General features: G+C 41.2%; 1 protein-coding gene across 5 annotated transcripts in view; it reads right to left on the bottom strand.

Moving 5' to 3' along the window:
- The window catches only part of Ubr5 (ubiquitin protein ligase E3 component n-recognin 5), a 105,236-nt gene that overhangs the window by 46,498 nt on the left and 30,834 nt on the right, over positions 1-27,904 (bottom strand). For 3 of the 5 annotated variants that reach the window (XM_028765502.1, XM_028765511.1, XM_028765493.1), the window contains exons 6-20: positions 24,850-25,039; positions 24,534-24,693; positions 23,844-23,993; positions 21,146-21,357; positions 14,065-14,181; positions 13,870-13,980; positions 12,788-12,942; positions 11,948-12,065; positions 8,131-8,315; positions 6,017-6,126; positions 5,203-5,315; positions 3,448-3,591; positions 3,250-3,361; positions 2,877-3,031; positions 2,277-2,474 (exon numbers count right to left, since the gene is read on the bottom strand). In XM_028765502.1, the coding sequence (XP_028621335.1) occupies positions 2,277-2,474; positions 2,877-3,031; positions 3,250-3,361; positions 3,448-3,591; positions 5,203-5,315; positions 6,017-6,126; positions 8,131-8,315; positions 11,948-12,065; positions 12,788-12,942; positions 13,870-13,980; positions 14,065-14,181; positions 21,146-21,357; positions 23,844-23,993; positions 24,534-24,693; positions 24,850-25,039 (2,230 nt within the window). The remainder of the gene's footprint in view (positions 1-2,276; positions 2,475-2,876; positions 3,032-3,249; positions 3,362-3,447; positions 3,592-5,202; positions 5,316-6,016; positions 6,127-8,130; positions 8,316-11,947; positions 12,066-12,787; positions 12,943-13,869; positions 13,981-14,064; positions 14,182-21,145; positions 21,358-23,843; positions 23,994-24,533; positions 24,694-24,849; positions 25,040-27,904) is intronic. The other 2 variants (XM_028765529.1, XM_028765520.1) reach the window with 1 other exon arrangement.

Consider the following 27,904-nt stretch of genomic DNA (forward strand, 5'->3'; position numbering starts at 1 on the left):
CATAGAAAATGTATACATAGAAAATAACATTAGCTGTCTCACAGCAAAAAATACTAGTTTGATTGCTGGAAAGATGGCCCAGCAATTATTAAAAGTACAAGATTCTTGCAAAGACCCCAGATTCAGTTCCCAGAACCCACAGGAACCACAGTAACTGTAGTTCCAAACGGTCTGACACACTACTCTGGTCTCCTTGAGCACCAGTAACACACACACTGCCAAACACACATGCTTGCAAATATTCATACTCATATAAAATCAAATCTTTTGAACAAAAAGTATAGAGATAAAAACTAAAATTATGGAACACTTAAGAGTATAAAGCACTTATTTTAAAAAGCAAACTCATTATTTGTACCTTTTACTAGAAACACATCGGTGTGTATGAAAATACAAGGGACAAAGGAAAGGGCACTTAACAACCTGCCAGAAAACTGCCTAAATAAAGTCTCCCTTGCCTAAACTTATGGGGAGGAAGGTGCCCTCGAGGGATCACTGTCCACATGAGAAAGGGAAGGGAAGGGTAAAGGACTTGGCACGTGTGAGAGCAGCTGTTTCACTGTAGAATTAAGTGTACTCTGTACTCTGGGCCAACGTATGCTCTTAAAGCGAAAGTCAAAGTCTTCCCAATAACCAGAAGCCCAGTATGTGGGCAGCACACTGTTTCCTTTTGTTCTATGTACTATGTTACACAGCACACTAGTCACAGTACATGGGTTAACATGCATGCTTCCTTGTTTTGTACACTAGGATACATAGTTGGCAGCAGCAACTATACAGGAAATTCTCATGATCATCCTCAGACCTAACACAGACTGACACTGTCAGCAGCATGCTTAGCTATGCTGCAAAAATCATCCCTAGATCAAAGGGCACAGGGAATTAAAAAAAAAATACAGCTCTACCCATGTCACATTTAAATAACTGAATTTGTTTGTCTCTCAAAGCCTTCAGGCTTCTGTTTTTCTTTTTTATTCCCCATTGCCCTCATAGAGAACCAAACATTCTCAAGGTCACATGGCCAAAAGCAAAGTGCCTATGCTAACCCCACCTCCTAAACTTCTTTAGATGCTCCAAAAATAGAAGCTTCCTTCTTGCAAACCTTGGGCTGTCAAGATAGTCCAGCAGTGAGAGGTGTTTTGTTGTGGAATCCTGACAACTCTGGCTCCATACCCAGAACCCATGTAAAAAGAGAACCAACTCCACAAGGCTGGGTGCTGAACTCTATGTGCACCTCGGCACATTTAGATAATTTTGAATTAATAATTAAAACAAGATCTTTTGTTCTTTCTTCTTGAATTTGATCTCTTGCATTTAGCAAATTAAAATCTGCTGATTCTATTTGTGAAACCAAATCACAATCTAAATCCACTTCAGCTAAAACTGCATGGAGAGCTTAGTATCATAACACCTCTTTCCTACAGCTCACCAGCTGTGCACTAAGGCAAGGTCATCTCCCCCACCTTGTCTCCGCCTACTTCTCTCTCCACTAGGAGATCGCCACCCAAGTCCCCAGGGCAGAGATCAGACATGGAGCACTCCCTAGACTACTACTATCCAAGTAACAAGCTTTCCAGTTTCTACTTCCTTCACACATATCAAATCTGTCCTGCCCCTTTTCCCATTTCTAAGAATTCAAGTTTGCTTTGTTTCTGACTTGGATTATACATTGGCCTTTATCTGGCTTCTTAATAAACATCTGTCTTCTGCCATTCCTATAAAGCCCTGATACTCAACTACTAATTTTTAAAATACACACACACACACACACACACACACACACACACACGTCACTCACAAAACAAAATTCTTCTGTTAGCATTCAGTTGAAATTTAGGCGCCTCAGGCAAGGACGTAATTCACCCTGTGCCCTACCCAGCCATACCCATACCACCTGCTACTTCTGACCAATACACCCCCACCTCTTAGCTAAATACATTTTTCTAACATTAATGACTCTCAAAGATGGCACCTAGTACCACAGACAACAATCTCTTCCTTCACCCTAACCACAGATCACTTCCTCAAAAGTATAACCAGTCTGATTTCTCCCGATCAATATGCTATCCCAACAGTGTGTATGTATATGTATATATGCATGCCTATTTTAAAACAAGTTATACCATAATCGCTGATCTTCCTTATCTCTGATATATTAATAAACTATTAGCTCTTATAGGGAAGGAAGGGACAATGAATGATCTTTTCATGAATTTTCTCAAGATGTCAGTATTTTTTCTGAATTAGAATGCCAAGTAATTTCAAAAGTTAATTACCTCTACAGCCATGATAATAATAGCTGCTTTCTTTTTGATTGTTGAATTGGCAGGAAGATTTATTAAAGAATGTACACCCATCCCAAGACTACTAATTGGTGGGAGATCGAGCCAGTCAGGGTCCCTTATTCCTCCCATGCAGTCCTTGGCCATTGGGTAGATAGTACCGTTTCCATCACGAAGAATAATAGGAGATTCCTACAGCAGAGGAAAGACAATAAATAACGCTTGTCACAAGTCACAAATGATCACACAGCCTAGTGTGACCATGCGTGCCCAGATTCTAGTTCTTGGAAGGATAAAGCAGAGCGGCTGAGTTCTCCCTGAGCTTGGAACCCTTGTCATCCAGAAAACAGAAAGAGAGAAAACGAAGGGATGGGAGTAAAGCAAGAACAGACTTTTACAGTAAGTGTATTTATTTTAAAATAAACTAAATGTTAGAAATAACAAGCTTTCCTAACAGAATGTGCTAAGGATTATCAATTCTTCCATAAGTCTAATAGGCAAACCCTACGTGGCACAAAAATGCCAGTCTTGTATCTGTTCTTAAAAAATAAAATGAACAACAAAAAATAAAAAAAAACCAATGGAGCCTCTTACCTGTCCAGCAGTAAAGATAGCTACGTTCCTCTCATCCTGACCGAGAAAAGCAATGCTGCTTGTTGGGAAATTATTTTCTTGTTCAGCTTTTCCTGTAGCGAGATCAAAGATACAGTACCGTACCCAGCTTCCCGTCTTCAGAACAGCATGGACACCTTTCAAAGGCACAGAAGAGAAAAGAAAAAGGAGAAGTCTTAACAGTTAAAGCCTTTAACAAGTGTAACCTCTCCAGCACTGGCTGTGATTCCGTCCAGCCACATTTCACTGTTGTGTTGTTACATGCCGGGGCAAACACTGTCAAATCTCCAACAACTGTACCCTGGTCCCACATGTGACAGCAGATGTAAACTCTACACAACTATAAAAGACTTACCTTTGGAATCCACATTTACTGCTAGTATTTCTGTCTTATCAGGTATACAAAGCTTTTTGGGAGTCCTCTGAAAACAGTCGGGAACTTTTGGGGTGCCACCCGTTTTGACAACCTGCACAACAACAGAAATAACTTCACGATCACTGTCACACTCTCAGTGAGTCCATCCCCACATTCTCTCAGCTCCCATACAGATACCTGCAGCTCATCAATCCGAAGTAGCCTGCAGTCCTGCAGGAGCGAAGACGGGTCGGCGTCCGGGCCAGAGCTGGTCTGACAGCTGGTGTTACTGGACGTTCCTGGAAACCTTACAGCTACATAGGCACCGTCCACCTTCAGCACCTGGAAGTGAAGAGATGGATACAATTAGTAAATATTTTAAAAGGCTTGAATAAAACCCTGCACCTTCTGCTTGCCCACTCAACAATACTAAAGACACGTAAGCCCTGGTAAGTATTTATCAATGAACATTTTAACGTCAACCTGGAAAACAACCAAAGACGTTTGCTATTTGTATCCACAAATGAAGACTCAATGAAACAACTCACACAGCCACACTAATCACAATGAGTGTTAAGCCATTTACTGACCCAAAACTAGATCCACCCATATGAACCTCTCATCTTCTGTCTTTATTGTCTAAGCAGCAATATCAGACAGACAGCTCTTTTTCCCGTTTCATGTGTCCTACTCTGGTCTTCACCATGCAGCTGAGTGGGGCCTTGAATAATTTCTGGGAACTTCTGCCTCCTCCTCTGAAGGGATGACATTACAGAACTGTAACTGCCCTATCCCAGAACTTTCTGCATCCATACAGATCAGCAGCCTAGGATGCCACAAATGGGACCAGCATGACTGAGGACGAACAGATGTTACTAATATTCTATTTAATACATTCAAATTGCCAGACCCACAGCTGTGACTACAGCTGTCAAACTGGAGATGAGATAACAGTACAGACAGGCAGGCATAGGACCTGGAAGCAGGACACTTGACTCTCAGCCTCTTCTCCTTAGTACTTATGAGTTTAAGTCAGCGTGATTTTCCCAAGTGAAACCACAGCTAATCAAAGGCTTTATAAGGCCCTTATAAATTGCAGATCTTCATTTTTATCTCTTTCCATTGTGTACAAATGAAAAAACCCTTATTTTAAAAGGTTGTATTTTACATAACTAAAAGGCAATCAGAAAATCTTCACTGTGCAGAAATTCTATACCTGTAGGGACACTTAAATTATGCACTGTGGGACAAAGGGGTCAATTAATGACATTCAAGCAAATGGCTTCCATTCACTTGGCTTCTTGGAATAAGAAAAAGAGGAAAAAGAACAAGAGAAAAATCAAAGAAAACAGCTTAGTGCTACAGACCTTCTGCAGTTTCATAGTTCCAGTATCTTTATCAAACAAAAAGTACTGTATTGGGCCAGCAGAGCTAGCTGAGAACACACACTGCCAAAACTAAACTAAAACTCAGGAAGCTGGGTACACCTATGAGGAATTTTCTCTTAATTAAGTCAATTGAAGAAAAAAAAAAAAAAAGACCCACTTTTAATCTGGGCCACACCTTCTGCCAGCATCCTACAAAAAGGATGCAGAAGGGAACTCTCAGCCGGCCCTTTGCTTGCTTGCTCTCACTAGGAAACACTTTCCTTCCCTGGCTCCTTGGACCTTCCATCAGTAGACAGCCATTGCTAGACTGGCTGGACCTCATAAGCCATCCTAGTAAGTGCACGTGTATGCCTGATCTCAGTTCCATCCTCTGGATGCTAATCCACTCCAGCACCCCCTCCTCACTTCAGCAGAGACTCATCTGAATCAGACTCAGACTACAGCAACCACTGAAGGACAATTTAAAGGCAACCTTGAAGAAAGGGGTCTCAGACACTAACCATAAAACCCTCAAGGAACCAAGGTGAGCTGGTAAATAACTAAGTCTCATCTATTTTGAACAAACCTTGCCAACAGGAACATTTTTAACGTCTTCAACAAAAACAACTTCCCGAAGGGACCACTGCTCTTCATTCACCTTCTCTTCTTCTTTCGGGGCAGGAGTTGATCGACGTCGTTCTTAAGAACAAAATGTTAAGTATCAAAAGGAAAATATTATAGAGTCCATCTAAGCACACCAGTAAGGCCAGTTGGCAAAGGAATGAAGAATCCTTAGGTCGCTCCTTTCTGAACTGAGGACATAAGACCCTTACTTCAAAGAAACACACAGTAAATAAAGAAGAGCTACAACTGGCTACTGCTTAACTATACTAATATTATTACAATACTAAAATGAGCCAAAATGTGTGTGTGTGTGCTACACTTAAAGAGGAATTTATTCTATGTTCTTAAAACCACTATGTAACTTCAATCTGTGACTTTCAAGGAGCTTGAAATCTAGGACACAGTTCTAAATCTAGGTTTATAAATTCTAAGAACAAGTTGAAATCATGTTGTAACTAATATACTACTTTGTAGTAAGGGTCTCAAAAGGAACTGTAACATATATTCTGGGTAATGGTGGTGTTTCCATTGATGTTTACAAAGAATTTTATATTTTTAACTATAATTGTCAAAAAAACAAACCTAAAACAATCAGGACCATAGATACTATCTTTCCAATTAAAGCTGTATCAAAACCAAAACTAGAAAAAACCAGGGGACACACAACATCTATAAAGACAGAGTTTGAAACGCCACTGAGTTGGCTGCTCAGACAAACACAGCACCACGGTCTAAGCGGGACCTTACTCTGACCACACGATACACATAAAGCTTACTATAGGGCATGGACGCGCTGCTGGCAATTGAGGAAGCATCGCTGCAGGTGGATGCTGGTGATGGTGGAGGACCCATTTCTGTTTTTACTGGTTCCTGCTTACTCTCAGGCCTAAAATGAGAAAAGTAAAGTACTTGTCTTATAACTAGGAATTAAAACAACAGAGACTTTCAAACAATTTACTGAAACAAGTTTATAAAAGAGCAAAATTCTTACTAAATGGATATAGTTTGAAACAGCAAACGTATTTTATGTCAACAGTTCCATGTAATAAAAAGATGCATGGTGTACAGAAGAAAAATGCAGTAAACAAAGCTCTCCACAGCTAGAACGGCAGCGCACACACACGCTTTGTCTAGGAGACGCAGCCAGACCTACAGCTCCCTGATGGCCTACAAGCAGCATACATTTACATAAAGCAAAATTATTTCTAGACACAAATCATTAGTTGATCGCAAACCTTTTAAAACTATGTTTATCACATAGACTAAAAAAAAAATTTAAAGAAAAAAAAACACAACCCAGGGCCTCATTATGTAGCCCTGTCTGGCCTGAAACTCACTATATAGACCAGCTTGGCCTCCGCTTCCCAAGTGCTGGGATTAAAGGTGTCACATCAATCTGAATTTTGAAATGATTCTGAAAGTAACAGTATTTTTACCACCATGCTTGAGGCAGGCAACACTACTACTCTGTAGAGAGATGGAGAAACGGGGCAGTCTGACTGAGGGCTAGCATATTCTAAATGAAGGCTCTTCAATGCCAGGCAGGCAGGAGGCTCTACTGAAACAGAAAGGGCTTTGTTCTCTACACAGAATCTTACTTAACTTTATTGACAGAAATTGCTAAATCCAAGGAAGACTTTGAAAAATCTTTTTACAGAGTTTAAATATATTCTGCTCATCTTACTTACAGGTTATATCTGTTTTTTTGTTTGTTCATTTGTGTTGGCTTCTTTGAGAGAAGAAGCCACTATGTACCACTGACTAGCCGAGAACTTCCTATGTAGAACAGGTTGGCTATAACTAGCACTGCTTCCTAAGTGCTAAGATTGATTACAGGCATACACCCAGATCATCACACCCAAATAACTGATATTTGTACATCAAAGCTGGTCCAACCCCTAGTACTATAAAGTACAATTCTTTTTCAGAGTTCAGAAAATATGAGAAAGCATTATGATCTGTTCTTATTTTTATACCAAATATTAACTGTGAGGCTCACCTGTAAATCTCCTTTTTTAAAAAAAGGCACTAAAACTATAAATCTTAGGTTTTAGTGTCTTAGGTTTGTTCCCCCCACCTCACACCTTTTTCCAGACAGTGTTCCTCTGTGTAGCCTTGGCTGTCTTGGATCTCATTCTGTAGACCAGGCTGGCCTTGAACTTATGAGAGCTCTGCCAGCCTCTGCTCCAGAGTGCTGGGATTAAAGGCGCCTGCCACCATGGCCATCTTTAACTTCCTAACAAACCTCTGGGCTTCCAAACTTCAGCTTGCACTTTCAGCATCAGGAGAAATCACAATCAGAAGTTAATAAATATATATGTATAATCATTACATTTGTTTGGAGATGAAGCACACAAAACTTTTAGCACTTTAGACACCTATGTCTATGGTAGAAGCGTTAAGTTTCCATGTGTAAAATGCTGTCCATTTTCTGATGTACCCAAAACTTAGCCAAGAGAAAACACTCTTCCATGCTACAATGATGGGCGCACACTTCTATCAGGTTACACTAACGACTTCATCACATAGGATGAACAGTCTCAAGAACTGTATTAACACAGAACTGTATAAAGCACAGACAAATGACAACAAACAAAACAAGACATGAAGAAAGAGCACCATCATGTCACTCTGGCCGCCATCAGAAACTGTGACAATGCCTGGGGACAGGGCTCAGCTGTCAGGAGCACTTACTGTTCTTCCATGCTCTCCAGCACACACAGCAAGCAAACACTCTACACATAAAGCCAAAGGTTTTAAAGAAGAAACTGTAAGGCATAAAAAAAAAAAGAAAGAAAGAAAGAAAAAGCACAGCAAGTCCCCCTGTTCGTTATCACATTTTTGATGACCGTGTTCACACATATAGAACGAGCAGAGGCCCCGTACTCACTTTGTTTCAATAGTTTTGCTGGCTTTTTCCATGCTTTTCAGGCTCTCTGGAGACCGAAGCTGAAATCTGCAGCTATCATTCATATTCCAGACTGACTCCATTAAGACACCAACTTTAGGAATCCCAGCACTAATTGAAAAGGCAACTGCTCCAGCATGATAGAGGGGGTTATTTCTTAAGCACACCTGGCAGACAAAAGAAAATCACAGTCAGAGTGACAGAACGAACAGTGACCATCAGTTCAAACGTGGGAAAGTGCCTTCCTATGTTTTCCAACACAAACTCACCGGCAACAAGTATATACTGTACCCTTCTCCACCCCAACAAATATCCTTACCGCTAAAGAGCACTGACATCAGCCTGTCTGCTAGGAGTGAATCACTAAACTCACACAGCCAGTGTCAGCCATTCTAGGAAAGGGAAAGGAAACAGAAGAGAAATCAACTATACTTTTCTCTGTTTCATGCCATTTTAAACTTTCTCTTCCTTAATTCTGATGCTCCACAGGCTCTAAAATACCATCTCTTATGGATGCTTCCCTCAGCCTTCAATGGACACTAATCTTTTAAAGGTGTGCAGCTCAGCCTGTATCTCAGCACTCAAAAGGCAAAGGTAGAAGAAATACCTCAGCAAAGCCAGAGTAAGACTCCTAAATAAACAAACAATAAATACTAACTTTGGCATCAGGGGTTTAAGGAAGTTCAATTGTCAATGACCTATAAAATTCTCACTGTTAGCTAAAACAAAATAAAATAAAATAGGACATAGTAAAGGACCTTGCAGAACTAAGGCTATACTCTAAAGCTTAAAAAAAAAAAAGCCAGAGGTTGATTCATGGCAGTTATGGGCAGCTGGCCTCCACAGTGACACTGTCAAGCAAACCACAGCAGTGGCTCAGTTTTCCTCAACAACAACCTCGAGTCATCAACTACAGGTTTTGGCATAAATAAATGCTCTTTAAAGCGAATGTGGAACTTGGAAAAATATCTAGCCAGAAACTTTCAGGAAACATTTGTCCTGTCTGCCACCTTCCACTACAAGCCAAAACCGACTACTGCAGGGCATGCCCCTGCCTCCTCTTAAACATCTCTCCCCTGATAGTTAGTGACTGCACCTACCTAAATTCATACTAAAAACTTTTCTTGCCAGGCATGGTGGGGCATCCTTTTAATATTAGCAGTCAGGAAGCAGGGGCAGGGGCACCTCTTTGAGTTTCAGGAGGCAGAGGCAGGGGCATCTCTTGAGTTGAATGAAGACCAGCCTAATCTGCAAGTTGCAAGCAAGTTCCAGGGCAGTCAGAACTTTCAAGGTGAAACCCCCATTTCAAGAAAATAAATACACAAAACTCCCCACAAACCTATCCCTAATAAACTCCAACTTAGCCTTACTCTAAAAAATAAAACCAATGAAAGCTTAGAGCCCAATAAATGCTCAACAAAAGCATTTTAACTGAAATCAAAACATTATTAACTGAAATTCTTTATTAGCATCTTCTTACAATAAATGTGACTCAAAGAAACAAGTCAAAGTCTGAGTCAGCAGTGTTCAATTAATAGTTGGTAAAGACATCATTCTCAACTATTAAGGTCTATAAATGCAGGTGACCAACAGCTCTGTCATTGTCAGAAAGTCAATGTGTACGAGTCTGTGGCTCCATAAATCTCCGGTTTTCAAACAAAATCTTACTTGTACGTCAAGGTACTCTCCTTCAGTGGTTTGTTCCTTATTTAAAGAGTTCCCTTTGGTCTAGAGCAGTGATTATCAACTTTCCTAGTGCTTCAGCTCTCTCCTATTTGGAGTCAAACCATGTTGTGATGAACCCAAAGTACAAACTTCTTTTCATAACTATGACTTTGCTCCTGTTATGAATCATAATGTAAATATCTATATCTGTGTTTTCCTATGTTCTTAAATGATTGCTGTTAAAGATTCACTCAAACACAACAGTTGAAAACCACTGGGCTAAAGATGGCTCAACAATTAAAAGCATTTATTGTTCCTACAGAGAACCTGTGTTTGGCTCTGAGCACCTACCTGGCTCACAATATTCTGAAACTCCAGATCCAGGAATTCAACATCCTCTCCTGGCCTCAACTGGCACCAGGCACACACATGATGCAATACACACATGCAGGCAAAATATGCATACATACACATAAAATAAAAACAGGCAAGTCTAGAATTACACAGGTCAAACCCGTTTCCTTCTTCAAGCTCCTTAGCCCCACCTTCCCTGCCCGAAGTGACTTGTCACTTGTTCTTTAAACAGCTGCTGTGTCCTGTCTATAAGCTCAGTCACTAATAATTAGTACTCATACAAGAGATACCTTGTTCAAAGCACCTTAGGTAAGGTGCTGAAAACTGAGTCACCTTGTGGAGAGCTGACATTTCTATTTGGAAGATGACAGCTCAGAACAAGACAACCATGGATTGGGGGAGAGGTAAGGAAACAGAGCCTCAAACACAGGAACCAGTCCAGGAAAGCTGGGACTAGGCTTTCTGACATACGGAGTGTAGGGTGATAGGACATTTTAGTGCTGGAGAAGGCGCATGAGGAGGTAGGAAGGCTGTTATGCAATAAAAATCTACACTTGTCCTAAATCCCACCATGACACTCTTCAAGCTTTTCACAGTACAACACTTGATATATGATAAATAAATACTAAATTTTATCATATAAATATCCATTAGGGTCCTTCTGATCTCACACATCAATGTCCCAAAAACTCTTTAATCCTGTGGGTCATCTCATCTTAATAATCAGTAAATATATTAGTAACTACAACTAAAAACCTTTAAAATGTTTTATGATAGTAATAAAATTATAACTATCAAAAGCAGCCAAAATATTAGTGGAAACAATTCATAAGTACCTTTTTGATAATCTCTTTTCAAAGCTCTTTAAGTGTGGATGTGTGTGTCTATGTAGGTCTGTGCTCATGAGTGCAGTACTTGCAATGTCCAAAAGATGGGGGTGCAAGCATCTGGAGCTAAGCTACCAGGAGCCAGGAGCTGGCCAGCAGGTATGACCAAGTCCTTTTACCATGTCTTATGTGCACGGTGTTATGGGTGCACACATGCCATGGTGTGCATATGCAGATCAGGGACTTGGTACAACTGTTTTTCTCCCTCTACTCTATGGGGGTCCAGATTCAAACTCAGTCACCAGGTTAACAGAAAGCTGAGCCATCAACAACCCATTTTTTTTTTTTTACTAAACTCTTACTAGCTTATCTTCTCCTTCATTCAATTTGCTGTATACAGAATTCAGAGATAATCAACTACACATAGATAAAAGGGACATGAGGCCTGCAAGAGACGCCCGCACTTTGAATATGTTAGAAAATCGCTTTCTAACATACTATCTCAGAGCCCTAAAACACCAATATGTAGAAATAAATGCAGGGATCTGACACAACCTCTTACTGACAATACTCCACAGAGCAGACTTTCAACCTGCTCACCTCGAAGACTCCCCTAGGATGTCACCTCATAGACATGCCCGGCCTTACTGCTAAGACAACCTCAACCAACACTCTTACAAGGCTCTGCAATGGAAAAGCACTAAATAACTCTTGAAGGTAGTAGGCTAATAAGGAAACCCTGCTCCACAGGAAAACTCCTACAGACATGAGTCAAGATCTACAGAACGTCACTTCTCTGAGAGAAGGCTGACACAGATCCAACATGCTAGCAACCCAGAACACTGGCTAGCAACACTCACCTACAGAAAGGCTTGTTAAGGGGGACTGCTCCACAGGGGAGAATGATTGTTTTAAAGACAGCGGTTTAGACAGGCTCCACTCTAACCACTTACCTGAGTTCCAACAGTGATGTTTGGCATGGAGGAAATACCAGCGCTGGATTTGGGCTTTTTATTTTTTGCTCTAGCTTTCTCTAACATTTTCTTCCTTTGACTAAAAGGAACGACACCCCTGGAGGGGAAAAACATAAATGGGTCAAAAGGCAGAAAAGCGGTCCATTAAGGAAATCTAAAGTTAGCCACGTAAGTAAGTACTGCTGGTGCATGGCTTCTCAACAATGTCTCTCAGCTCGGTACTAACCTGCAACTCCTATTTATTTACGCCTTGCTCATAAACTTTATTAGTAAACAGCTGCATCCAGTTTTATTCAATCTTCAATAAATTTTATTCAAATTCTATAGAAAATACAACCAACGTTCTCTTTACAATTAACTTTTCCTACAAATAACTATTGGTAACCCCTAACAAAGATTACCTTTAGAGCCTTATTAAATATATATATGTATATGTATATATATACACACACATATGTATATATGTATACATATAAAGACTTGAAGAAAAATGCATGCAATGAAATTTTAAAATAATATACCTCATAATTTACAATTGTGTGAAGAAAGGATTAAAACTACCTGTAAATATTAGCCGTAGTTATCTGCAGATAGTAGTGGTCTGTGTAATTTGTTCTACTTTGTGCTCTCAGGAAACTTACTAACACGGTTGCTAAGCATACAGTGTTTGCAAACAGTCTTCTCAGTTTTTCAATGGAACTAAAAGGGACGGTCCTTCCAGGGTCTACAAAGCACTGTTGTTGCAATGACCTCATGATGGATGGCATTTTTCTCTTCAAAGCTGCTTTCGATGTAGGAACAATATTTTATGGAACTTACCACCAATATAAATTATTCTCAAGCTGGGCGCAGGTATAAAGAGCACAGCAGTGTAAAGAAACTATCCGTTCTCCTTGAAGTTCAGAGTAAGTCTGTGCTGTGTGTTCTAACTTAGAAGCCACAGAACTTAATGTTTCATCCACCCATGTAGCAACCTAAGGAAGATGATAGGAGGCGTAAGTAAGAGCTGTTGCCAACACCAGAGCAAGGTACAATGTATATTCTATCAACTCAAGGCCTAACATGCTTGGAGTTCAATACAACAAAAATAAAATACTTCAGAAAATTTTCCTGGGGACTGGAGAGACTGCCCAGTGAGTAAGAGCACTTCCTGCTCTTGTCGAGGACCTAGATTCAGTTCCAGCACCGCATGGAGCCCGACAACTGTCCCTAACTCCAGTTCTAGGAGCTCCGACACCTTCCTCCTGTGATCACCACTGACACATGTGCAGGCACTCATATACATCAAAGACTACTACACTTTACTCCCCTATAATCAAACAATTACAATTTTAGAATTTTTAATACAATTTGATTGCTTTAAAGCAGGCTGCTCGTCTGACGTGTAATTCCAGGCTACAGGCATGCCCTGAACATCCCTACTCTCAGCTGGAGTGGAACATCAATACAGTTTCAACCAGGCTTTCCCAGCTTAAGCCCCTTCTCCTGTCTCTTAATCACTTTCCTTTCTAGCTTTTCTTGGTTATTTTCTTCTTACCTCAACTATGGAAAGCCACTTTCAACATACACAACCTAGCAGGATGGCTGGGGAAAGTGCTGGCCCTTAAACCTACAAGTTCAGTCAGCAGACCCCACATGCTGATCTGAAGAGGACTGCCCCTCACATGCTGTCCCTCCCACCTCCACACATCGCCATGCGTTCACACACAACTACAGTAAGCAACTTTGAATTATGATATACACTAGCCAGCATCAAGACTAAGAGGCAGGATTATTGCTGTAAATGTTCAAAGGCTTTTATTATGGACCTATGTCAGACTAAAAGAAGATGAAATGAGGCAGAGAAAGCAAGCCCACAGCTTTAAGTGGGAACTGTCCATCAATGCAAAAGTGGTCCCTACCTTGTTATTTTCAGTAGCTACGGTTGCTCTTATGCTATTTGCAGACAGGAGGACTATCTTCTCATTGGTCAACCCCAAAAACGTTGCTCGTGGATGATGCAATGAAGGATTCTTTGAAAGCATAAGAAAAATGATGATTACTTCTCGTGTAGACATGCAGAGTCATACATTTCAAGGCTTACTGTAACAAAGTACCTGGGCATTTCTGTAAGGCTCAGATTCACTCCACTTCCACTGATAAAGTTCTCCTTTATTGCTGACAGCGAGAAGCTCAGAATACAGAGCCCCAATGCAAGTAAATTTTGTTCCATCCTATAAAATAAAAATAAAGCAAAACTGTGAATACAAAAATTGCCAAATTCCTTGATTTGGACACAGCTTTTAAATCACTGCAGAAATCCAGAATGCTTACATAAGCACATACAGCACAAGCTAGAGCAACCCTCCCAGCCCTTGGCTCCCTTTCACAAACTCTCCTTCAGCAATGCTGGCCTGCTTCCTGTTTCCAGACAGATGTCCACCAGGACACCACAGTAGCACTTGCTGTTGTCTCTACCTTTGCTCTCTCCTCCAAGTCTGTGAAGAGACTCTCACCAGTGCTCACAGCCTAGCTCCCACCCTGCCATCTTCTCAGTTCACACCATATGTCCCAGCCCAGGGCTTTTACCAGTTTATCTCACACAAATGAAAGACCTTGTTCACCACTGTAACCCCCAACAGTCCACAGGAAGTCCTCAGTAAAGGTGCTAATGAAGGGGGGTGGGGAGAGTAGCAGTAAGATTCCTTCCCTGCGGACACTTCCACGTGTGTCCTGCTGGCACATTGGTTTTGTGGTAAAAGTTCATTAACTTTTAAGATGAAAGACATACAATAAATTAGGGTGCAACTATATCAACAGAAAAAGCAATGACTGTAAATATGATTTTTAAATGTAAGACAATGACTGAGTCCAGAAACCTTAAACTTCCAAGAACAGAATCTTATCTGGTCAGATAAGCTCCACTGCTGACCTAAACTTGGGGTTCCAAACAACAGGTTGTACCTCAAAATTTACAAAAAGATCACTGATTTTCATCTTATTGGATCTGCTCTAACTACTTCCACTTCAAGTCACCCTATAGATGGCACCTGAAGGATGATACTCAATACAATTTCCATTCTTCACTCACCACAGCCCTCTTCCTGCTCTTCTTGTAGGGCTGCACTGTGTCTTACCTTCTCTACCTCATTCGCACCTCTCAATCCTTTAGTAAAAATTAAATATAATGAACGGCGTCAACAAATGGGAATCCAAAACCTAGGTCCACCTTTTAAAGCAACCTGGGGTCAATTATGTTTCTCTAAACCTATTTTCACATCTGAGATGACTGTATTTTAACAAATATTGGATGGGGACAGAGGAACTACTATGCAAAGCATATGTCACAAGTTCTTCGTCAGATTTAGCCATGTCCAGGACACTCCCCACTTCACCTTCCAGCATAGCCTTACCTCTGCTGTTAGACAATGAAAGCACCTCTCTAACTTCCTGAGTGCCCTCCATCTCTAAACAAAGACCCCCTACCTTGTCTACAGGCCACACACACAGACACACTCTAAACACTGCCTCTTCTTCTCCCCCTTTCCCCACAACCAAGGCACGTCCTTCAGCGTCAGCCTCGTGGTAAAGTGAACTCGTACTTATGCTATTTCATCTTGTGAGGTTTCTGAAACAAATACAATAGTACTTCTAGTTGCCAAATGGATCCCCTATAATCTATCAACCTATTTTCTATAAAATGCATGGTGGCATAAACCTCTAGTCCTAATGCTTGGGTAGGAAAATCCAGAGCTCAAGGCTAGCCTGAGCAACAGAGCTACTGTGCCCTGGTACAGGCCCCACTCTGCTACAGGCCCTCTCTTTTTTAAGTCAGTAGCAGGTTTCTCCCATTTCCTTACCACACCATCATCAGTCCATTTTGTCCAACTGTCCCCACTGTCCCCTAAGGCTATACCATCAGCCTCACCAAATTTTGAAATATGGTGTCCATGTTATCTATAGAATTCTCTGCTGACATTGTTTATTTTTTAAAAGTAAACAGAACTGTGATATAATAAACATAATTTAACATAGGCCTAAGCATAAGGGTTAAGAAAGAGAAGTACTGAGAAAAAAGTAAAAAGCCAATCACACTCAAAACCATGAGTACGGTTTGAAACTGACACATATCCAAATTGGTGGGTAAAGCCCCTAAGGGACAGACCCATCTCCCACAAGGCCCACATCATCTGCAGTCCCTACCCTACCGATGGTCCACTGTCCACCATCTAACAGTGGACCTCACCTACTGATGGCCCACTGTCCACCGTCTAACAGTGGACCTCACCTACTGATGGCCCACTGTCCACCGTGTTACAGTGGACCTCACCTACTGATGGCCCACTGTCCACCGTGTTACAGTGGACCTCACCTACTGATGGCCCACTGTCCACCGTGTTACAGTGGACCTCACCTATTGATGGCCCAGTGTCCACTGGGTTACAGTGGATTTCACATTCTTCTCTTCCTTTTCTCTCATCAGTCTATCAACTAATCAAGGAACACTGCCCTTGTCAAATTCCTCGCAGTCTTCCTTCCTATGGACCATACTTTGGTTAAGGTCTCCTCATTTGATCCAACAATCTTCCATGCTCAAACTGGCTAGATTTTCCCTTTTCTGTTCCTCTAGTTCTCTCATGATTCCAACAGTGTTCACTTCTTTAAAAACAAACAAAACCTTACCACCCTTATCACAGACCTTCTTTAGAGACTCTGATGAACCATTAGTCACTGAAGAACATTACCTTAATTCCTTGGCAAGTTGACCCTCAACCATCTACAATCTATTCCATCCTACCATCTCTACTTAGTAAATTACAGCAGCAATTTTGTACGTTTACTGTTCTACAAACATACTATAAGCTTTCATGACTCAGAATCCATGCATGATTATGGAAATGTCAGATCCTCTGTGAAGCTTTTCTCCAGACTCTAAAATGGAATTAGTCATTTCCCATTCAATCCCCACAGAACTTTCTCCACCCCTTCAGTTTAGCAGCAATGCTGCTAACACATCACACTCTATGGAAGGGCCCTCAATGAGCTCTACCCTACTATAGGCCATGACACATGGCACATCAACCAAATGCAGGGCGAACAAATGGAATGACGTCATCATGCTACCCTGAAGGAACCATCCTAACTGCAAAAGTACAATGACTTCCTTATTAAACAATGACTTGCGACATACATCCTTCCATGATGGCCCACGGTTCACCAAGGCAAGTCAGCCAGCTGGGCTCATCAGGACCTGAAAATCTGCTACATACGGACCAACGCTGATGAATGGCGCAATTAACCAGCCTAAGGAAGGGACCGAAAGGTCACTGAACACGTACAGTATGCAGTACATACAGTGGTGTGATCAGGAGAGTCTGCTGTGCCACTCGGTCAGCTGTGGCTCTCCGCCTCATCTTCTTTTTCCTAACAACATCCCTTTTTTAATGCTTCTTTTCTGTGGTTCCTGTCTTATTTCACTCCTTGCTGGACTGGTATTCATTCACCTTGAACAGATGGCAATCCTCCTGAGGACTGGGAACATAGGCATGTGCCGTACACAATGCCTGGATGGAGCTAACACTTCATGGACATTTCTTAGAGATTTCTAAATGTCAACAAAACAAACTTCCATTTCTAAAACTTTGCCTTCATGTTTATCCACATGTAAACCAAGGCAAAGATGAAGCAGTGTGGCCAATAACCATGTTTCAGTAGCAGCTGACCTCTCTAAGAAGCAGTTATTACAGGCCAGCCTCCTCTCTCCGCCACTGGACACAGCACATGACTTCATATGTAAAGAGCTGCTAGCAATAAACAAACTATTTCCCCTAACTTTTCTGAAAACCTATCCAGAACAGTAAGAGACAGAACTGCTAATGAACAGTGCTGCTCTGCAGATCGCTTCTGTGCTCCTCCCATAAAACACCACTCAGCCCTTCCTTCCTGGGAGCTTAGCACATGAAGAACAGAAGCAGCCTTTAAATCTAAACCGTGTGTGTTGTCAGAGGACAAAGCAAAGTTTTTATGTTTAAGTGAGTTTTACTTAAGAGCTGTGTAACTTATTGCACGTCTTTGAGGCTTCAACATGACATTCCAGCATATCACAGTCAAAGGGTTGTCATGGTTGAGCGGACTCAAACTTAGCTGACACCACTTATTAATTACAGTCCTCTAGTGGAAGTAACACGGTAGATGTTTATCCATGTGTTTGTATGTGCCACTTTACACCTGTGTCTTCCATTCACACATCATCTATGGCAGCCGACTTCATTCTGTCTCAGAATGTCTGACTTTTCTTTTCTGAAGACTCCCCATTTAAGTGAAATTACGTAGTACACATGTTTCTAACTGTTTCACTTAGCCTACTTTCCTCTAATTCTATCCCTATTGTGACAAACAGGATATTTTGTTGGCTATCCACTCCCATGTGCATGAGTGTATATGAGTGTGTGTGTGTGTGTGTGTGTGTGTGTATTACTTACATGCCATTAACAGACATTGTTTCCCATATTGTGGTTATTTGTCAGTTGCACACCCCTTTACAAGATGATGTCACCCCCTCCTAGCACATCTTCCTGAAAGAGTGTACAGCCTGTTGAACTCTATGCACGAATACGTACTGTGGTACACAACCATCCACAAGGATAAACACAATAAATTAATCAAATGGATGAACGTAAAAAAATAAACGAGAGTGAATTAGGTAATTCCCTAAAATTAAAATGAGATATCCACTTTTTGACCTCAAAAGAAACTGATTCTATTTCCTCCTTAGGAACCCTAGTCAGACTTGGCTTCATCGCTGACCAGAACACTAACAAACCTCATGAGCACTGACAACGACAAGTTTTCTCATCAATCTAAAGTGCTTAAAAGTTTACAGCAAATAAACAGTAGAGACAGCTCAGAAGTTAAGAGATCTGTCTATCCTTCTAGAGGACCCAGGTTCGATTCCCAGCACTCCCAGCATCTAACAACTTTCCAACACCCTCTTCTGATTTCCAAGAAAACCAAGCAAGCACATAGTACACAAAGTGTGCAGGCAAATATTTGATACACATAAAAAGTCAAAAAAGAATAAATTGTTCAGACATTAGCTATAAAATTCCAGTGGCTATAGTATACAAACTCAAGATTACCTTTTCCTATGCTGATAAACAAAGAATGTAGAAACACACTATCCTATGAAATGCAAGAGCTACCAAAATTTAAAAAAAAAAAAAATCTTACCACAGTAACAAAAAAGTTACATTTACAGAGTATAATTTGTACCAGTGGTTTTAATCTGTCTCTTGCAATAGACTTGATGGGCTTTTTTGTCTCGTTTGGTTTTAGGGGGGTTTTGGGGGGGTTTTTTTGGGGGGGTGGTTTTTAAGACACTGTTTCTCTGTATAGCCCTGGCTGTCCTGGAACTCAGAGATCTGCCTGCCTCTGCCTCCTGAGAGCTGGGATTAAAGGCGTGTGCCATGGGCCACCGCCTGTCTTAGACATGGAGTTTATGAGAAAAGGTTTAGTAATCAGTACAGAGCTGCTATGCAGCAGCATCAGTCACTAAACCCCTGGGACACAGAGGGTAAGTAAGGTGGGCCCGCATTCTCCATTTGTTCTGGAGGGTTAGCTGGAACACAACATTCCCCACTCTCCTGAGCTGGGGACTCCAAGGCCCTCTCCAGAGCCTCAGTTCTCAGCCAAAGGTAGTTGTAGCAAATACCAAGTGGATCCCAATCCTGTTCTGCTCCTGCCAACTCACTTCCTTAAACCCCCTCAAGTGTTCCCCTCAAACCTTTCACTCAGGAATCACAATCCTTAACCAATCTGGTGAAAACAAAACCACGAGAGCTCTACCAACCAGCAAAAGGCATGAGACCCAGAGCCATGACATCCTGGTTAGGGGGAGGAGAGGGAGAGAGGCAGAAGGAAGTGGAGAAAAGGGGGGGGGGGGGAGAGAAGAAGAAACCAAGAAAAGGAAAGGGAGGGCAGGAGAAGGGCAGGGAGGGAGAGAGGGAGAACAACAGAATGGTTTAGACGTTCTCCCATCCAAGAAGGAACCAGGGATGTTTCCAGTGCTGTGTTAAGGACTAAGAGAGTACAATTCAGGCCAAGTCTGGTAGCTGCCAATAAAAGCAGTCCAAAGTCAAGGATTAAAAGTGCACACCCCTCTTGCATTCATTCAAGTTTCCCACAAGACTATGTAAGCAAAAGCATAGTAATTGTATTAAGATTGGTAACTATAAAAAACATAAGATATGGAAGTTTTAATATCCTTCCAAATTTGAGTTCTAAGAAATGAAAACTAAATTCAGGTCATACTCTTTATCTGCTAAGGATTAACTTCCAAGCTGTACCGACACCCTTTCCCCTCCTTAAGACAGGGTCTCATGTGGCCCAGGCTGGCCTGATTCTCCTGCTTCCCAAACACCAGAATCAGAGGTGTGACCCAAAAATCCAGTTTATTTATGCTTAAGTCCCACTCAGCCATCTGTGGAAACAGGGAGGGAGGGAGGGCACTGTTGTTAATGTAAGAAATCCGTGGATTTCTAAAAAAGCCTGTGAAACAGGACACCGGAGCACACACACCATCAGCAGACTCCAACATGACAGAGATGATCTACCAATACCAAATCAATTTCTCCAATCTAGGCTAGGCACCTTCTAGAATCTACTTCTGGCTCTATTTTCCTGGCACTCCGCCCCTCCCTCCCTCTCATCTGGCCTACTACTTTGTCTGCTACCTTAGCATCACAGGGTCTGTCAAAAACTTCATAAATGGAAATCCATAGCCCTCCTCTCGTCCCTCCATGCACCCTGCATCAGTGCGAGAGCGTGCCCTGTAGAAACTAGGGTCCATTTGACGTTTCAAACCGGGCAGAGTCAATGTCTCCCAAAGAATGCAACAATTATTAAAGTCGTGAGCAGCAGGAAGATGCCCTGGAGATTTTAAATGTTCATGTGTTGCTGAGACTACCAGCCCAATCCTGATTCATTTCATCAAGCAACGCACACGTGGCGCCTGGCTCAGGAATGCACCAGATCTCTAGTGGTCTGTTTCTAAACAAAGGGCAGACGAGCACTTTAAAACTGATGCCTCTTTTCAACAGTCCTATAAAAATCTCAAACAACAAAACAGAAATGCTTTATTGGAGGGAATGATTGTTAGTATACTACTTGAATGAAAAGGTATAAACTTTTCCCAAATACCTTATCAGGCCACCATTGTAAGTCTTCTCCCAAAGACACTGGACTTTGAACAGGGGTGTTCTTCTTATCCGGGTTTGGCTCTCCCTCTTTGCTGGTAGAGCCCCTTTCGTTATCAAACGAGGCTCCATCAAGCCACCGTCGCTCCCGCAAACGTAGAACAGATTCCCGCTCCCGCAGAAGCTCAGAGTCTCTCTCTAAGGGAAGAAGGAGAACTGGTATGCAATCGGGTCACACCAGTGGGATAAAAGTAAGCCACTCTAGTCCACACCCTGCAGGACGAAGCTAACAGCACTTTATCTACGCAAAATGCACAGTCAGTTTCTAACTAGGCTGACACGAAACATTCAAACATTAGCCCTTCAAGTGACTCCAGGAAAGTTATAAACCAGTATTTTTTTGAAACTATGTAGAGGCAGTCCAATGTTTTTAGAAGATTTATTCTAAGTTTGATTTGGTGGGCATTTCTAATGGATTTAAAGATCTGGAATTATATTATTCATATGAAATTACTATTTCATATTTCATATATTCACTAAAAATATTTAGTATAAGGTTGATTTATACATTTTAAAGTTCATAAATTAGAATTTCAAAGCATTAAATACATATAAGCAAATTGGGCTGGTTAGTTTCTATGTCAACTTGACACAGGCTAGAGTCATCTGGAAAATGACCCCATAGAGAATTTTCCCTAACTAGTAGTTGCCATGGAAGGGCCCAGCCCATTGTGGGTGGTGCCACCCCAGGTAGGTATGGTCCTGGGTGCTGTAAGAAAGAAGGCTAAAGGAGTCCTGGGAAACAAACCAGAAAGCAGCACCCTCCACATCCTCTGTGTCAGTCCCTAGCTCCAAGTTCCAGCCTTGCTTGAGTTCTTGGGCCTGACTTCCCTCAGAGACTGCAATATAGAAGTGTAATCTGAAATAAACCCTCTCCTCCCTAAACTGCTTTTGGTCCTAGTGTTTTACATCAATAGCAGAAATCCCAACTAAGGCACAAAAAATAAATCCTCAAGGTCTGACTTTTAAATGAAAAAACAGAAAAACTTAAATAGGTTGAACTATAAATGTTAGGATACAGAAAAAACTTTTGATAACTCAAGTCCTTGTTAAAGATAAATTTACAGAATGGTTTTATAAATAAAGCATTTAAAATGTTTTGAGAAACAGACTTTTTTTTTAAGAGGGGACAGAATTTTCTAAAGTCTTTTTATACTTTCCTAAAATCTGACCTCAAATTATATAAAGCCACATTTACAGTTGTTTGAAAATTACTTTTTAAAATTGTCAAACTAGTCAGGCGTGGTGTAACTCGCGCACCTTCCTCTCCTGCCCCAGGAGGCAGGGGAAGCTGGAGCTCTGATTTCAATGACAGCCAGGGCTACACAAAGAAACCCTGTCTTGAAAAAAATAAACAATAAACAATAAATAAAATACTAATATGGTAAAGAGAAACTTCCAGGATTTTTAGAATACAGATTAGAGAGAATCCACAGCTGAAGCAGACAACCCCAGCGCATGTGAGGCTAGACCTAGACCAGAGGAGCTAAAGGGAAAGCACTCGCCAGACACATGGGAGGCTTTGGTTTCCAGCCCCCAACACCACTAAAACATCAAAAAACCTGCCATATTGCCAAGGCCAAAGTGGTGTGCTTGCTATTCCTTATGATTCAAATTAAAAATATCTACATAGAATAACTTAAGAAACAGGTATTTAGGAGTTGCTAATGTTAGAAAATAAATATTTAGTTGGGCAGTGGTGGCGCTCGCCTTTAATCCCAGCACTTGGGAGGCAGAGGCAGGCAGATTTCTGAGTTTGAGGCCAGCCTGGTCTACAGAGTGAGTTCCAGGACAGCCAGGGCTATACAGAGAAACCCTGTCTTAAAAAACAAAACAAAAAAAAAATTGAAAATTCAATAACTGACAGTTTTAAAGCAATTCAAGTGTGCATTTACCTTAAAAAGTCCCAGCTACTACATGTTCACATGTTAAAAGGTCCACAGATGTGTTATTTTTAAAACTCAACTTCTAAGTACCAAGTATATGTAAGGAAGACCAGCCTTAGCACAACATGGCATCTTTTCTAGCTTACTAATAACTGGTAACTATAGCTTATTCTGTCTATTATTTAGATAAAGCAGTTTTGAACTCTGGAAAGCATAGATAGATAGATAGATAGATAGATAGATAGATAGATAGATAGATAGATAACCAAGCTAACTCAGAATCATAACGTAAGCTAAAACTTACATAAGCCCACCAGAGGTTGGCTTAAATGGCTCAAAATCTGCACTGTATGCCTTTTAAATATTTCGGGCTTGTACAAATAGCACATGAATAACCTAACATGTCCATCTTTCCATTTAATAAGTTTTTTATACTTCACTATCACGTCTACTCAATATTTAAAATGAGCATGATTGCACTGTTTTAATCAAGTTAAAAAGTTTATTTTTCTGAATGCTGCATGTCGTTGAAAATTACAACTCCACTTCTGGTCCAGTAGCCATCCCACAGGGGAGACATACTTCACAGACCACAGCCTCCGCTATGTGTTACCATGGTAAAATCTAAGCAGTACCCCAACCGCTGCTCTGCAATGACTTCAGCCTACTGGAAGATCTAAATTCAGACACAGGTGAGTTTGTCACTAGCTTTCCAGGCAGCCAGCCCACAATCAATAGAAATAAATGCAAAATTACCTCGAGATGAGCCTAGCCTAGAGAGCGATGAACGACGAAAAGAAGGGTAACCAAAATAGCTAATGTCCTCAGAAAACATGGCATCAGCATCAATAATGACACTCGGGTGGGCAGAGTGAATGTCAGCATCAAGAAGAGACATAAGATCTTCTACAAATAAAGACAAATAACAAAAACATGTAACTGAAGCATCTACAGATAATGCAACCACAGACCACAAAAAGATCTCTAAAAATTAAAATACATTAAAACCAGAGACCTGGGAGGGGGAGTGTCCCCCAAGATCTAGGATATAAAATGAACATGAGAAACACAGACGTTAAGGATGAACAGCATGCATAACCGCTGCAGGGGCTACTTACTAAATTAAAGAGCACTTTTAAGATATGATACTCAATGACATCATAGAAATACAGATGAAAATAAATGCAGTTCATTCAGTAAGTACCAATGTTCAGCAAAGATATCAAAAAACAACATCCTACATGTCAGCCAGGGATTAAATCTATGCAATGCCATATCTTAATTAGGATCAAATCAAATCCACTGAGTAGAAATAGTTCCCCTTAAATGGGACATTAAGAATCAAACTGTCTAGCTTCCACATGACAATCATCATCAGCTATAAACTCCCGACCTCAGGCAAAGGAGCACCCAAGCAGGAGGAGCGGCAGGAGAGCAGGCACCGACCTCCCGGCAGGTACGATTCGCTGGCTGTGTCGTCACCGTCGTCTCCATCCTCGTCATCCCGGCTCAGTAAATTATTCACAGCAAGGTTGACATCAAGATTTGTTCTCTGAAGTTCTCGAATAATGACACTTCTTGATTTGCCTTGTAAAACAACTTGTGCCTAAAATAAACAAAGAATAGTGTTACACTAATATTTTCTTATTTACTGAAGTTAATCTTCTAAGTTGATAAAGAAAGAAAGCACACTTTTCAACCCTGAGCTCAGCCCCACCTCGCCCTCACCTGCCTTCGTAGTTAAGGTTCTCAAAGCACACACCTGTGAAATCAGCTCCTCAGGAATGACAGATGCCGGAATAACTGGCTGCGGCTGACTGCCCAGAAGTCCAGACCCCCGATCCCGTCCAGTCCGAATGACTCGAGTCTGTCGTCGGGAATCACGGGCTCCAGCAGACGACCGACCAGAGGAGCCTCCCCCACTTCCACTCACTCCAGAACTCCAACGACTTCTAAATATTGAAGAATTTTTAAAATAAAATTTTTTAAACCATTCGTTCTTTAAAGTCATTTGAGTCTCATTCTTGTACATTAGCTATCTAGTTAAAATTATGGAACAAACTTTTTTTAAAAACTTTCTAAACTTTGTAATATTTAAGTATAAATTCACTTTTAAATAATAAATACAATATTACTTCCACCTTGTTTAATATCTGCACACAGAGAGGGGCATGGTAGTGTTTCCTTGTAATCCTATTCAGGAGATATTAAAGTCCAGCCTGGACTACATAATAGTGAGACCCTACCCAAAACCAAAGGGCAGGCAGGGGCAGGTCAGAGAAGACGGCTGAGTTCAGAGCTAGGAGGAGCCCCAGACTTTCTTGGCTAGCCTCACTAAGGTCAGTGCCCTGCTGCAGACTCGCCAGACAAGAGTGACTGAGGAAAAGGCCTGACACAGACCTTTAGCATCCACACAACCTACAAAGGCACATGCACACAAACACCCCCACACACGTGCAGACCGTGGGAGAACCACACCAATGAGTGTAAAAGAAACACATTAACCAGAGCAACTTCATGTCCCAGTATACCTGGAAAGAGACCCTGCCTCAAAGAAGTAGGCAGAGAACAATACAGGAGGACACCTGATGACGGTCTCCTGTCTGAGCACATGTGGAGGCATAAGCACCCCGTACAGGTAAATACACCCCATACAGGTAAATACCTGCTAGCTTTTACATTCCAAAGCCCAAGGTGTATTAGTTCAGATGAAATCCTAAAGGACTACAGCGCTCAAGCCAATCAAAAGAAGCTTATGCCTACCACCTTATTTGTTAAACAGCAATTACAGATTTTTGACAGTTACAAATCCTTTTCTAGCCTTACTATTAAACACAGACTCTCTTCTCCCAGGTAGATGGGCTCTTATTTCCAACCTGGTATGAAATAAATTAACAAAAACAATAGGAAATTTTTGAACTATCTCCCAGTACAAGTAGTAAGGACTTATTAATGTAACAAGCATCAGCAGCTAGCCATCTAGTAATCTTTAGTCCACAAAACTGAAGAACACAAAACACGAAGAAAAAGAACTCTCAAAGGAGCACTACAGTCCTAAGATGACCAATGCTACAATAACTGATATACACAATCATCAAGATATTAAAATCAATGAGCAAAAGTATGAGGAGAAATCAGGTATTAATGTACTTAAGCTGAGCGTAATAGCCCACACCTTTAATCCAAGCACTCAGGAGGCAAACTGTCAGATACGAGACCTCTCAATACCACATGCACCCAACATTACTCAGTAAAGAGCTGGGCTATTTCTACCAAAATTACATAGTCTCTATTCAATCAATGCTGGACTCAGGGACAAATCTAAGCACTGTGCCCTGTAACAAGGTCTTCAAACTCAAACTTGTGATGCTGACCAAGCAAAGTCTGAGAAGCGCCCTGAAGATGAGACCAAGAGCATAGCACCAACCACCTGCCAGATGCTAGGACGCACAACCCACCGGGAATGGCCAATCCTTAAGCTTACAGAGCAGCCAATGTGATAGGTTAAGTGACAGGGTCTCACTCTACTGTCAGGCTGACCTCAAACTCAGGACCCTACTGTCCCCCAGGCTCTGGGACTCCAAGTTTTTTAAGACTAAATTATTTCAGGATGAAAGGATGAATTTTAAATCCATAATATTAGGAACAAATGCCACTATAAAAGTGAAAAGCAAACAAGGAAGAATGAGCTTTGCTGTGAAGGGTCAGATGGTTACTAGCTATGCTTTAGGGACTATATAATAAGCAGGGTCAATCTCTGATGACCAACAACTCCATTGCTGTAACACAAAAGCAGCCACCAGTGGGAAGTACAACTCAGCCATAGCTCTGGAATTGCCTTGCAAAACCCCCAACTCAACAAAGAAATGTTTATCTTTGAGCAAAGTATTATTTGATGCATACTACAGATAACAGTTACTTTCTTAAATAAGTGTATTGTTCCAGGCTTATCAAATGGAATCATTTTGTTCTTATGTTATTCCCAGAATTCTTTAACACACACTGTATGCATTGGGACTGTGAATATGTAGGTCAGAAAGAAGGCATTTGCTTGTAATATGCAAGGCATGGATTTGATCTTCCTCTCTGCAAAATATAAAAACATGTTTTACTAAAGCTCAGGTTGTGTTTCCTGTCCTAAACTAAAGGACACACAAAACAATCTGAAGATTATACCTACGAAGACAAACCAACTTCCTCTAATCTATTTTAGTTCAGCATAAAGACATATAAATTAAGCATTTTGAAATCTCAATTCTGGTGGTGATTTGGATAGGAATGGCCCCCACAGACTCATGTGTTTTAAACGCTGGGCTCAGGGAACGGCATTATTAGGAGGTGTGGCCTTCTTACAGGAAGAGTGTCACTGTAGAAGTGGGCTTTGAATCTTCTATATGCTCAAGTCTGGCTAGTGTAACACGGCTTCCACCTGGCTCTCTTGGATCAAGAGGTAGAACTCTTGGCTACCATGTCTGCCTGCATGCTGCCACAATTCCTGCCATGATGATAACGAACTAAACCTCTGAAACTCTTGTAAGTCAGCCCCAATTAAATGTTTGCCTTTATAAGAGTTGCCGTGGTCATGGTGTCTCTTCACAGTGATGGAAATCCTGAGACAACTCCTAATATCTAACTTTTATTTTGCCTACCAGTTCACACTGTATATAATATTGTTCTCTCTTAATTATTTTAAAGCCAGCAACCACATGGTGGCTCACAACCATCTGTAATGGGATCCGATGTCCTCTTCTGGTGTGTCTGAAAGCTACAGTGTACTCATCATATACATAAAATAAATAAGTAAAATCTTTAAAAAA

This window comes from Grammomys surdaster, unplaced genomic scaffold (assembly GCF_004785775.1).
Source record: "Grammomys surdaster isolate TR1022 unplaced genomic scaffold, NIH_TR_1.0 63, whole genome shotgun sequence".
In the NCBI taxonomy this organism is placed as follows: domain Eukaryota; kingdom Metazoa; phylum Chordata; class Mammalia; order Rodentia; family Muridae; genus Grammomys; species Grammomys surdaster.